This window comes from Caretta caretta, chromosome 1, assembly GCF_965140235.1.
Source record: "Caretta caretta isolate rCarCar2 chromosome 1, rCarCar1.hap1, whole genome shotgun sequence".
Lineage (NCBI taxonomy): Eukaryota > Metazoa > Chordata > Testudines > Cheloniidae > Caretta > Caretta caretta.
This window is the reverse complement of record NC_134206.1, coordinates 234,611,538-234,625,021: the sequence shown is the minus strand read 5'-3', so window position 1 is coordinate 234,625,021 and position 13,484 is coordinate 234,611,538. Positions and strand designations below refer to the sequence as shown.

Genomic DNA, 13,484 nt, shown 5'->3' with positions numbered 1-13,484 from the left:
TAATTCCTAGTAGTACTGCAGAGTCAACAACTGAAGTTTTTTCCCCTTTCAAAAACATCAACAGAATTGCTTACTAACTCCTACTCAATAGTTAGAACTGTGCAAACCCATTAAAATTAATAGAACTGCATGGGCATGCAAGAGCATAAACTGGAAAGCGATGGTGCTGCAAAGGTGTCATTGATGGCTACTCTGGCCTGCAGAACATATAGCACTAGTATTTATGTGCAAGAAGGAAAGACTTAACTCAGAAGAGAGGTTGCATATCTATGGATTGCAGCTAAAAGAGCTCTTTTTATTTGTACATTTCGAAGGAGCACAGTTGATGTAGAAATGATGTACACAGCCACTTTTCAAATCAGAAGCAACTTCAATATTTGTTTTGTATCAAATTGTATGCAAGTTGTAAGGCACATAAACTAAGACGTGAGGCCTCAATTACTGCTGAATGTCTGATAGAGAACACCCTTAAATGCTGTTCACATTCATTTTAATGACTTCAAACAAATATGTTGGCTTTAGTGGTAAGCTAATTGTCATTCAAGTGATAAGTTACAAGATAATATTAAATTACTCAGACAAATCTGAAATTAAATACTTCTCAATAAAGAGAAAGTCTTCACTATCTCAATTGTAAGCTTCCCTACAACCACCAACATGCTTCTACAAAATTAACTTGTTACTTTCAGTTCAGTTCACAGACATCTGGGGATTTGGGAGGGGGATGTGGAAAATTGAGGTACTAGTCTCGATAAAGCATTTTTCTGCACCATAATATCCCTGTTTTCAATGTCCCAAATTTACTGTTGGTTCACCATGTTTGCCTGTTGAATGTATCATTTAGTAACCGAACCTCAAACCACTAAACAACCAAACCTTAAAAGGAATTAAGATTTTCTATGAGAACTTTTGATAGTCCTAGTTTTTTGGTTTTGTTTTGTTTTTAAATACAAGGATTCCTTTCAAGAATTCAAATATTTACAACATCTGAAAATAATGAACAAAGATTTGATTTGCCATTTCCAAGATAAGCCTACTGCCTACCTCTGAATTAAAAAATAAAATTTACAAAAATATCTTCAACATTAAGATGCCTATGTACCTCATATTCAGGATATAAACTGAGCCATTGAAAGTAGCATAAGTATCATTATGATACTACACCCTGGGAACTCCTCCTTGGCACCAATGTATCTGACAAATCAGAATAATATATCGATAATACAACGTAACCTGGAGACATTATCTCCTAAGGTTGTTGAATGACTGACAACCTTTTCTAAATGTATATGAGATTTCTATTAAATTACAAAGACAAAAAGACAATTTGATCTTTGAAATCTATTTTTACAGACTAAATCATTACAGTGAAAATAAGAATATAAAGATTTTTCTCCACATGCTAAAAACATTTCAGAATTAAAATTAAACATTTCAGAATTAAAATTATGGTTATAGCTGCTAAGACAGTTCATATATTTATAAAAATACTGCTACCATTACATTGAACTTTGATTTCAAGCAGCAAATTTACTTTACTTACTACCATTAGTAAAAAGTCATAAGTGATTAAATGAATTTGAATTATAATTCTACACCCACCCTAAGACAACTGCCACAGAATATAAATACAACACAGGTATGGAATGAAACACTACTTACTGCTGTGTTCAATACCTACCTTGTTTCTCGTTGTAGATAATATTCTTACACAACAGGTCATTGTGGCAAAGCACCACTGGGGATCCTAGATTTGACAGTCTCTCCTTCATCCAGGCCATCTCTTCCTGAAGGATTTGAGGACTTGGAACATCACTTAAGAACCTTTTGGGGTTCAAAAAAATTTAAAAGTTTCTTTTCTGAGCATAGTGTTAATAATAAAGGCATTATATATAGAAATTTATACATTAGTGCACTTGATCGGTTATTTGCTGTATTCCCATTATTTCAACAGATAATTGAGTGAGCCATCTTAGTGCAGATTTCACTGCTCACTCTTGTAGTGAAGTCATGGCAACAAAAGATCGAAGGAAGGCAAGAATTCCTATTACTTTTCCAAAGGTGACTGCTTTAAGAACAACCTGACTCTCTGACAATACGATACTATAGTCCTAGTTGTGGGAGGAGAACACAAGACTAGTAATGCATACACTTTTCAAGTGGAAAAGAAAGAGCAGATTTGGAGGAAGAATGTGGCCAAAAAATTAGAAAGGATGGGCAAACCCATCACTTTATTCTGCTTCTTAGTAGCATTTACAAGGAAATTGATATGGAGCTGGGGGAATGTGGTGTCTAAAAAAACGCCGGTTATGTTTTCCCCCCAGCTGGTTAATAAGGTATGTGACGAAAACTGAGACAATTAAATAAGTTATTAAAGAAGTAAACACTTACCGTTTATTTACTTCCTCATCTGTAAATTCTGTAGGTATGAGTGAGAAATATTTCCCCATCTTCAGCCACAAGTTAGATTTGGGGATCCATCCATTGTGTGCATGAATAGCATGGATTTTAGCAAGCTGCCTGGCTATGAGTCTGTAAGATATAAAGGTTACTGTACTACTACATTCTTTCTTTTGAACTGGTTACAAGAAGATTGCCAAAAAGCATTTGGTAGTTAATTATTGCTTTTTGACATTTAAATCCCATTTTTTATATTTGTCTTATTGGTGACCTTTTACTTGAAATTTAAAATTTCATCAGGGAGTATACAGGTCACACAATTTCCTTCAAAAAGTTTGTTTCCCCAAAACATATATGCTTTATAACTGAGAGGAGCAAGGGCATGTGGGAGACAAGGGAGATGGCTAGAAAGAGTTAAGCACCGGCAGAAAAAGCTCATCTGCACTTCCTTACTCCTAAAATGGTGCCCTGTTGCCTGCTGGGGGAGGAGGGAGCAGACTACCTACAAGACCCAAGTCCGATCCTTCCAAACTGGAGGGGAAACAGTGAGCTATCATGGCTACGTGGAGGGAGAACACTAGCTTGTTGCACAGAAGAGAATTTGGATAATAAAATGTGTACACAGTAAGTCACCTCCGTAAGTTCTTCTGTGTATGGTTACCAACAGCATGCTCCACATTGACAACTTTCCTATGCATAGGTAGGGCCCGACCAAATTCACGGTCACAGGATTTTAAAAATCATAAATGTAATGGATTTCAGCTATTTAAATCTGAAATTGCATGGTGTTGTAATTGTAGGGATCCTGACCCAAAAAGGAATTGTGGGGGGGGTCACAAGGTTATTGTAAGGGGGTGAGGGGGGTTGCGGTACTGCTACCCTTACTTCTGTGCTACTGTTGGTGGCGGTTCTGCTTTCAGAGCTGAGCAGCTGGAAAGCGGCAACTGCTGGCCAGGAGCCCAGCTCTGAAGGCAGAGCTGCCATCACCAGTGCAATGCAGAAGTAAGGGTGGCATGGTATGGTATTGCCATCCTTATTTCTGCACTGCTGTTGGCAGGGCGCTCTCTTCAGAGCTGGGTGCCCAGACCAACAGCCACCGCTCTCCGGGCACCCAGCTCTGAAGGCAGTGCAGAAGTAAGGGTGGCAATACCGTGACCTCTCTAAAATAACCTTGTGGCCCCCCTACAACTCCCTTTTGGGTCAGGACCCCCAATTTGAGAAATGCTGGTCTCCCCCGTGAAATCTGTATAGCATAGGGTAAAAGCACACAAGACCAGATTTCATGGTGGGAGACCAGATTTCACCGTTCGTGACACGTTTTTCATGGCCATGAATGTGGTAGGGCGCTAGACATTCGTTTCCCAAAATGCACTCTAGAGTTTTAAATAGTTTTGAAGATGTTTACCTGAATATATCTGGGTTGCAGACGTGCTCTGGATCCAGTGCTTCTCCCTGCATGAACTCGTAGCACAGACCATTACTGAAAGTACAGTAGAGTTGTGGCGCACAGCCATGGGCCTGCAACACCCGGAAACTTTTCACTTCCTCATCTCGATCTACTAACAACTCGGTCTTGTTTCCATAGATTCTAACTAAAACCACATCATCCATTGCATCACCCACATAGCAACCAATAAGCTTGTTGGTGATTCCATCTGTGAACAGCTGCAATGTAAAAATAATACGTAACCAATCAATGATTCTATATTTGCCCATTTGTATGTGCTTCAGAAAAATGGGAAAGACGGGTGGAAGTTTTTCTACTTAATGGATCACCCTTAATCCCTGTGGATTTTTTAAATGAATTATTGACTCAGGTTGAACAGAAACAATTGTTATAACAAAGATATTTGCTAGTCTGTACATTTTAAACAATCTTTAAAAAACACAGATGTGGAAAACTAAGTACTCTGGAAAGATGCATATTTCGTTTTAAAAGGGCATTTCAAGATATTTTCTGACTAACAAGCCATAAGGAGAGAGAGAGGAGAAAGACACTAGAACTAAGAAATGCTACATACATCAAAGTAGGTCTGTAATATGAGTTTTCAGATAAGCAACTGCTTTGAGATCTGTTCAGCAACACGATCCTCCCCCTCAACAAAACAGGATTTCAGACATTTTATTGGAGTTTTTCAAACAAACAAACAGAGCTAGGCAGAGAACAGTAATTCCATTTTGAGGAGGATTTTAAGATTTCAAAATTTGGTTTTGTTCTATGTCAGGACAAAAAAGCCCTGTTACGTACATCTAAAAGGTTTCAGAGTAACAGCCGTGTTAGTCTGTATTCGCAAAAAGAAAAGGAGTACTTGTGGCACCTTAGAGACTAACCAATTTATCTGAGCATGATAAATTGGTTAGTCTCTAAGGTGCCACAAGTACTCCTTTTCTTTTTACATCTAAAAGGACCGCAGTTACTGTAAGGGGTTGTCCGTATACATTCCACATTTGGTGTGCATGTACCCCAGTTCAGATTGTTTTGGTCAGCAATGTCTCTGTTGGGTCCGTACCTGTGCCTTCAGTGTCCTTAAGCCTCCTACCTGAGGGATGGCCCCTACCAATGCAGAATGCTTGTGTTTTAGGATTCGATTAGCAGGGAAGGAGGGCAGGTCACAAAATACATAGGGACAACCATTCATTCAAGTGCTTGTCCACATTATATTCCGCTGCTGTTAACTCAAGCAGCAACCTAGATCACAAGTGGTGGGTGATAGGAGTCGACCTGAACAATGACCGAGAGACAGCCATGCAGGAGTGAGCATCAGAGCTCAATGCTGCTATTATGCAGTGATGTTCGGTGAACATACGTACTGAATCGCAAGTACCTGTCCTACATCTCCAGTACTGGAACACCCATCAAAGAGCTTCAGAAGCTGCTTGAACTCTTGTTGAATGCGCTGTAACACTCAATGGAGGGTCTTTGTTGGTTAAATCATAGCCATATTTAATGTAGGTAGAAATCTAATAAAGTCTTTGTGCCTGATCTTTCATCCTATCTAGAGGATATCAAAAATGGCTCAGGTCCTGTCAAAGTAGAAGGCAGGTGCCCAAAGTACATAGAAAATGTGATGCTTAGCTCCCTTTTGCTGGAATGTGGCTTGGGAAAGAAAACAGGCATAAGTATTACCTGACTGTGACAGAGGTCAGGGGCTACATCTAGCAAGAACTTTGGGTAAGATATCAAGGTCATCCTGTCTTTATGAAATTCTGTGCGTGGAGGTCCTACCGAGAGTGCTTGTATCTTCCTCACCCTCTGTCATAAATATAAAGGGAAGGGTAAACCCCTTTAAAATCCCTCCTGGCCAGAGGAAAAATCCTCTCACCTGTAAAGGGTTAAGAAGCTAAAGGTAACCTTGCTGGCACCTGACCAAAATGACCAATGAGGAGACAAGATACTTTCAAAAGCTGGGAGAAGGGAGAGAAACAAAGGGTCTGTGTCTGTCAGTATGCTGCTTTTGCCGGGGATAGAACAGGAATGGAGTCTTAGAACTTTTAGTAAGTAATCTAGCTAGGTATGTGTTAGATTATGATTTCTTTAAATGGCTGAGAAAAGAACTGTGTGGAATAGAATGACTATTTCTGTCTGTGTGTCTTTTTTGTAACTTAAGGTTTTGCCTAGAGGGATTCTCTATGTTTTGAATCGAATTACCCTGTAAGGTATCTACCATCCTGATTTTACAGAGGTGATTCCTTTACTTCTTTTTCTATTAAAAGTCTTCTTGTAAGAAAACTGAATGTTTTTTCATTGTTCTCAGATCCAAGGGTTTGGGTCTGTGGTCACCTATGCAAATTGGTGAGGATTTTTACCAAACCTTTCCCCAGGAAGTGGGGTGCAAGGGTTGGGAGGATTTTGGGGGGGAAAGACGTGTCCAAACTACTTTTGCCAGTAAACCCAGTTAGAGTTTGGTGGTGGCAGTGGAGATCCAGGGACAAAGGATAAAATTAATTTGTACCTTGGGGAAGTTTTAACCTAAGCTAGTGAAAGTAAGCTTAGGAGGTTTTCATGCAGGTCCCCACATCTGTACCCTAGAGTTCAGAGTGGGGGAGGAACTTGACACCCTCCTAGCAGATATTATTGCTACTAAAGGCTGTTTTGATCAATAGACAGAATAGAGAATATGCAACTAGAGGGTCAAAATGGGATGGATGAGGACACTCAAGACATAGGTGCGACCTCAACTGACATGGATGACAAACAATAAACAAGTGCTTGGGGTAAATGTGTACCAACAGTGGAATATACATTGATAAGCACTTTAAGAACCACCAAAATTTTTCAGAATTCTCCATGAAAAAAGAATTACAGTTTTCTGTCCAGGTCTATTGGGAGCCCCATTGCCAGGGTAGTCTGCTCAGCAGGCTGCCCTGGCTCTGAAGTAGTGCACCCGGTGGAAGTTGGGTGGGCGAGCTGGCTGAAAACCAGGCAGACAGATTTCCAGTGGACTTTCACCAAAATCAACAGGGTTACATGGAATGCTTTGTCTGACAAATCAGCAAATTCTGGCAAGATGTTTTGTTGAAATTTGTAACGACTAACTTTATAAGTAAGGTTCAATTCATTAGATCCAACTTCTCAGGGAAATGTAAGAACTGTGTTTGAAAAGTAAAACTTAAATTCTCAGGTGACAGGCCTAGTTTTAGGAAAAAATCTGCACAACAAATGGAGAAGCGATTGGAAACAAGATGTTATCAAGAATACAGAACAACTTAGTGCAAGGTCACTGCAATTTTAAATGAAAAAGAGAGGCAAGAAATTTGAAGTCATGGGCCCACAGAAGCCATAATATGTATGTATAGAGAATTTTGTATTGCTGTTTATGCCATTACATTTATGTCTTCAGTTACCCCCACCCCCTAAAAAAGTCCATTTTACCTTAGTTAAACTTGCTACAATAAGCACTGATAGAAAGGTTTTCATGAATTTTTAAACTGAAAACACATTTGTCTGAATTCCCCTGTAGTTTTTGCAAGCCACCTTTTACACCATTGTGCAAATGCGTAAGTTACGAGGAAACCGACTACTAAGCTATTTCATTTTCTAAGATGAGCAAAGTGCAAAAAAGAATAAAGAGCCAGCACAAGTGACGTACGCTAATCAAAACTAAGAGTTTAGGTGTTACCAGTAACAGCTGACATTAATTTTAAAACAGTAATTGACAGTGTTCTTACAATTTTCCACTAAAAAAAGCCGATGAAGTGAGCTGTAGCTCACGAAAGCTTATGCTCAAATAAATTGGTTAGTCTCTAAGGTGCCACAAGTACTCCTTTTCCTTTTAGTGGTGAGACTCATATTGGCTCCCACATTCAAACAGAGGAATGCAGCTGCATTCCTCTGTCTTCATACTGCTTTCTTGCACACCTGTGGTGCGCCACATGTGCATGTTGGTATGTACACTTGGAGCCCTGCCAAGCACGAAAGTTTCAGCCCAATGAGTAATTTTCTCAAGATGTTCTAAGTGCTTGGAGAAATAACACTTTATAATGCAAGGGTCCTCTCAAACGTTGATACAGTATCTCCAGAACACTACAATAAAGTGTTAGTTGAAGACTTTACAGCTTTCAAAATGAACAGCTTTACTTAATTCTGGGCATCGTTTCAGAATAACTAAAGGCAGACCCACCCCTTGTATGCTACAGCAATATGCCTTAGAGGCTGGATTCTCGTACAATTTTTTAAGTGGAAAAAATTAGAGCAGTCAATTAATCGCAGTTAACTCATGCGATTAACTCAAAAAAATAAATTGTGATTAATCCACTGTTAAACAATAGAATACCAATTGAAATTTATTAAATATTTTTGATGTTTTTCTACATTTTCATATAGATTGTATTCTGTGTTGTAACTGAAATCAAAGTGTACATTATTTTTATTATAAATATTTGCACAGTAAAAATGATAAACAAAAGAAATAGTATTTTTCAATTCACCTCATACAAGCACTGTAGTGCAATCTCTTTGTCGTGAAAGTGCAACTTACAAATGTAGATTTTTTTTGGTCACATAACTTCACTCAAAAACAAAACCATGTAAACCTTCAGAGTCTACAAGTCCACTCAGTCCTACTTCTTGTTCAGCCAATCGCTAAGACAAACAAGTTTGTTTACATTTGCAGGAGATAATGCAGCCCGCTTCTTGTTTACAATGTCACCTGAAAGTGAGAACAGGCGTTCTCATGGCACTGTTGTAGCCAGCGTCACAAGACATTTATGTGCCAGATGTGCGAAACATCCGTATGCCCCTTCACGCTTTGGCCACCATTCCAGAGGACATGCTTCCATGCTGATGATGCTTGTTAAAAAAATAATGTGTTAATTAAATTTGTGACTGAACTCCTTGGGGGTACGTTCCCTGCTCAGTTTTACCCGCATTCTGCATATATTTCATGTTATAGCAGTCTTGGATGATGACCCAGCACATGATGTTCATTTTAAGAACACTTTCACTGCAGTTCTGACAAAACGAAAAGGTATCAATGTGAGATTTCTAAAGATACCTACAGCACTCAACCCAAAGTTTAAGAACCTGAAGTGTCTTCTATAATCTGAGAGGGACGTGGTGCGGAGTATGTTTTCAAAAGTCGTAAAAGAGCAACACTTCAATGCAGAAACTACAGAACCTAAACCACGCAAAAAGAAAATCAACCTTCTGTTGGTGGCATCTGAATCAGATAATGAAAATGAACATGTGTCAGTCTGCACTGGTTTGGACTGTTATGAAGAAGAACCCGTCATCAGCATGGATGCATGTCCACTTGAATGGTGCTTGAAGCATGAAGGGACATATGAATCTTTAGCACATCTGGCACATAAATGTCTTGTGATGCTGGCTACAACAGTGCCATGAGAACGCCTCTTCTCACTTTCAGGTGACACTGTAAACAAGAAGAGGGCTGCATTATCTCCTGCAAATGTAAACAAACTTGTTTGTCTTAGCGATTGGCTGAACAAGAAGTAGGACTGAGTGGACTTGTAGACTCTGAAGTTTTACATTGTTTTGTTTTTGAGTGCAGTTATGTGACCAAAAAAAAAATCTACATTTGTAAGTTGTACTTTCACGACAAAGAGACTGCACTACAGTGCTTGTACAAGGTGAACTGAAAAATACTATTTCTTTTGTTTTTTTAACAGTGCAAATACTTGTAATAAAAAATAAATATAACACGAGCACTGTACATTTTGTATTCTGTGTTGTAACTGAAATCAATATTTGAAAATATAGAAAACATCCAAAATATTTTTAATCGCAGGATTAATTTTTTTAATCGCTTTACAGCCCTAGAAACAAAAATCAATAGGAAGGGCAAATCTAAATTTTCCAATTACAAAGGCCTTTGTGCAACCACAGATCTAGCAGAGTTGGGAATTCTGACCCAGATTTATAAAGGTACTTAGAAGTTGCTCTGTTCAGCATTGCAATGCCCAACAGATGTAGGAGACAAAGTTTTATTTTCAAAAGTGACTTAGGCACCTAAGTCAGTCAGGCATTGCAATGCTCAGTGTTGCAACATCTAGATTCCTTTAAAGTCTGGACCTCTGTACCTTTTAAAAGATAAAATTAAAAAAAGCAGAGAAACATATGTTGTCTCTAAAGTTAAGAGACTGTTGTGTTTTCCAGGTCAGGGACTATCTAAATTCAGAACACAACAAAAGGGTTATAAACGGACAAAAATGGAGGAAGGGGAGAGGAAGGAGAACAGTTACAATAATGAGATCACATGATTACTCTAATGTACATCTTGATGGTTAATTAAATTTGTCTTTTTTTAATTCCCTTCTTATAAGTGATATTACATAAACCACTTCAGATTAGTTTGCTGTTTCACAACAAAAATTTTAAAAATGCAGCCTGTTTAGTTCCGTATACTGAAGATGAACTCCCACCCTACAATAAAAGGTATAATTAAGGGTGAGATACAATGTTTGCTGGAACAGGGAAAGAGGAGCCATAGCCTAGATTGTTCTCTTATAACTCATTTTCTTATTACTACAGATATACTGTAACTACCAAATTACATGGCAGCACTTTCGAATAATGAGAGCAGTATCGCAGACAGTACTGGAAGATGCTCTAAAGATGTGGTTGTCTGTATAACAGCAGCCAGAGTCATGTTTCAGTAGCATCTGTGGGGATGCTGTGACAGCAAGCTTATCACAAAGCTGCAGATCTATAGATGCACATGTATACAAGCGCTGTTGTACAAAAGTGAAATATGAGTGCTGAGGAAGGCTGAAGAATACTGGATTGATGTTTTTGACTCTCACCATCTTCATAAGCTGCTCCATGTTATGGGGCAGGACAAGATCAGAAATAAGGATACTGAAAGCCAAACCTAGCAATTGCGTCTATCAGTATTAGTTTGGTTTGACGGCTTTCTTAGTAAGGACATATTAGAATGGAAGATAAATACTTCAGAATTTGTTGACACCAAGGAATGGCACTACACTACTGGCAATAATGTGGGCACCAAAGGATGCGGTGGCACAATAGGATTGCCAGTGATGGACAAACTGAAAATATCCAGACTGTCCACCTTAAGGACCTAGCCAGAGATTGACCCAGGTGGCACTTGATCTGCAAGGAGGCCACGTCCCTTTGGGATTTGCCATTTACAACTTCTAAATAGTCTTTCTTCCTCCAATCCCTCTTCTTCTTCCTGCCCCTGGCAAATCCAATAGCATAAATCAGAGTTGTAGTTAAGAGTCACAGGTAGGACTGATGATTTAGTGGCAGTCTCTTCAGGTAGAGCAGATATGCATTATTTTCATCTTGGGCTTCCAATCTCAATAGACAAGACTGAAAAAGGAAGTATTATCCAATTTTACAGATGACGAGTAGGTATAAAAATATCTAAAACATCTACTAAAGAAGAAGTGGAAAACCTTTTTGGCCTGAGGGCCACATCTGGGTGGGAAAATTGTATGCAGGGCCATGAATGTAGGTGTGGGGCAGGGGGTCAGGGTGTGGGAGGGAGTGTGGTGTGCAGGAAGGGGCTCAGGGCAAGGGGTTGGGGTGCAGGAGGTGGTGCAGGGTACAGAAGGGGGCTCAGGGCAGGGGGTTGGGATGCAGGAGGGATGTGGGGTGTGGCAGGGAGTTCAGGGCACTGGGTTGGTGTGCAGGAGGGGGCTCAGAGCAGGTGGCTGGGGTGCAGGAGGGGTGCGACAGGGGTCTCAGGGCAGGGAGTTTGGGTGCGGGGTGCAGGAGGGGTGCGGGCTCTGGTCCTGCACCACATACCTGGAGTGTTTCCAGGGTAGCAGAGGCACGCAGCAGGGCTAAGGCAGGCTCCCTGCCTGCCCTGGCCCTGCGCCGTGCCGGGAAGCGGCCCACACCATGTCCCCGCAGTCCGTGCACTGCCCTCACCTGTGGGTACCTCCCCCGAAGCGCCCAATGGCCCCAGTTCCCCATTCCAGGCCATTGGGCGCTGTGGGGGGGGGGCAGTGCCTGCACGCAAGGGCAGTGCACGGAGCCCTCTGTCCCCTCGCAGGGGCCGCAGTGCCAGCCGCTTCCAGGAGCGGCGTGGGGCTGGGAATCCCACAGGCCAGATCCAAAGCCCTGACAGGCCAGATGCAGCCCGCAGGCTGCAGTCTGCCCACCCCTGTACTAAAGGCTATACCAGGGAGCTCTGAATACTACCCAGATCTCCAAATCCCAGTCCAATCCTTTGCCACAAAACCATTATTCCACTCCATCAATTGGCTTGCTTCCACCACATTTAATATTCAAAACTTTTTTTTAAATCCAGTGTGACATAAGGCTGGGGGATTCTAAAGACATTCCTGTTAAGAAAGAGAACACAATTCCTCTGGAAGGACACGTAGAACAACAGGCAGCCAACATGCCTTCCTTCACAATGGACTTTCTCAAAGATCTTCAACTTAAAAAAAGAACAAAAACCAAACCCCACAAACCCCTGAATGTAATTTAACAACTGTTTTTTGAAGAGCTGCAGAATATTCCTAATTTTCAATAAGAAAGCAAAAACAGAGGACCATTCTTTAAAAAAAAAAAAGAAAAAAAGAGACTAATCCTGCGAATTTCTGACTGACTAGTAAAATATCCCTAGTAAAGAAACGGAGCAAATATTAAAAAGAAAATCTTAATCTTTAAAACATAATAGAACCTTGAGAATAAGCATGAATTTAGAGAGAATACTTCTTCCGACAAGTTGTTTCCCCCCAAAACAAATCAGAAATAAAAGAGGAAAGTTATAGATGTGATATTTGGCTTCAAGCAAGGCAATAGTGTGTTGTGACCACATCTGAAATACAGGATTCAATTCTGAACACTTCATTATTATGAGGCTAGACAAATTAAAAGGAGTTCTGAAAGGCTTACTGAAGCTGAAGTAGGAAGATACAAATTCATATATAGTGAGGCTAAGTAATGTCCAAGTCTGGACACAACAAACAACAATTATTTGAAGGGTATAAACACAGAAGAGGAGGAATTACTTAAGGTGGTTTAAATAATACTCCAGGAGAACTTCTGTGACTATGCGCTCACAGAAAACGGCCCCCCTCTGCAGAATCCCTGTACTTCCTTGCAGAAAATGGCAGGGAAGCCGCACTGGGAGAAGAGGGGGGAGGAAACATGGGACAGGGATGAGCATGGGTGCATTTTTTGGGGGGGATCGCTCCCCCCCAAACAGAGGTGAGGCACGTGCAGAGCGGCCTAGCTGAAGGAGGCTGCGTCAGGACTCCGCTGACTCTGCAGCTGAACACCACCTCCTGGTTCCTCGTGCCAGTTGTGCTTCCCTTCTGTGTGCCAGGAGCCTTCCTGTTTTCTGTGCAACAGTGAATGCCTGTGGTGGGACTGGGTAAGGGGGGGTGGGGGAAATGCGAGAGTGAGGGGAAGAAGGAGGCGTGGAATAGGGCAGGGGGAGGCAAATGTGGAAGTGGGGGGAAGGGGATGGGAAAAAAAAGAGGATAGGCGAATTGTGGGAGGGGAAGCGGGAGCCTGGCATCCGGCATCCCCTTAGTAGCAGTTGGGGCCCCCCTTTTAAGCAGGCCCATCGAACCCTCACCCTGAGAAGCCCTACCCGCCTACACCTGGACTTCTCTGCTGAGTCCCCCAACCCACTGATCCC

General features: G+C 41.0%; 1 protein-coding gene across 1 annotated transcript in view; it reads right to left on the bottom strand.

Moving 5' to 3' along the window:
- Positions 1-13,484, bottom strand: part of ETNK1 (ethanolamine kinase 1) — a 59,960-nt gene that overhangs the window by 24,746 nt on the left and 21,730 nt on the right. The window contains exons 2-4 of the mRNA XM_048826801.2: positions 3,806-4,065; positions 2,392-2,532; positions 1,682-1,824 (exon numbers count right to left, since the gene is read on the bottom strand). Of these exons, the coding sequence (XP_048682758.1) occupies positions 1,682-1,824; positions 2,392-2,532; positions 3,806-4,065 (544 nt within the window). The remainder of the gene's footprint in view (positions 1-1,681; positions 1,825-2,391; positions 2,533-3,805; positions 4,066-13,484) is intronic.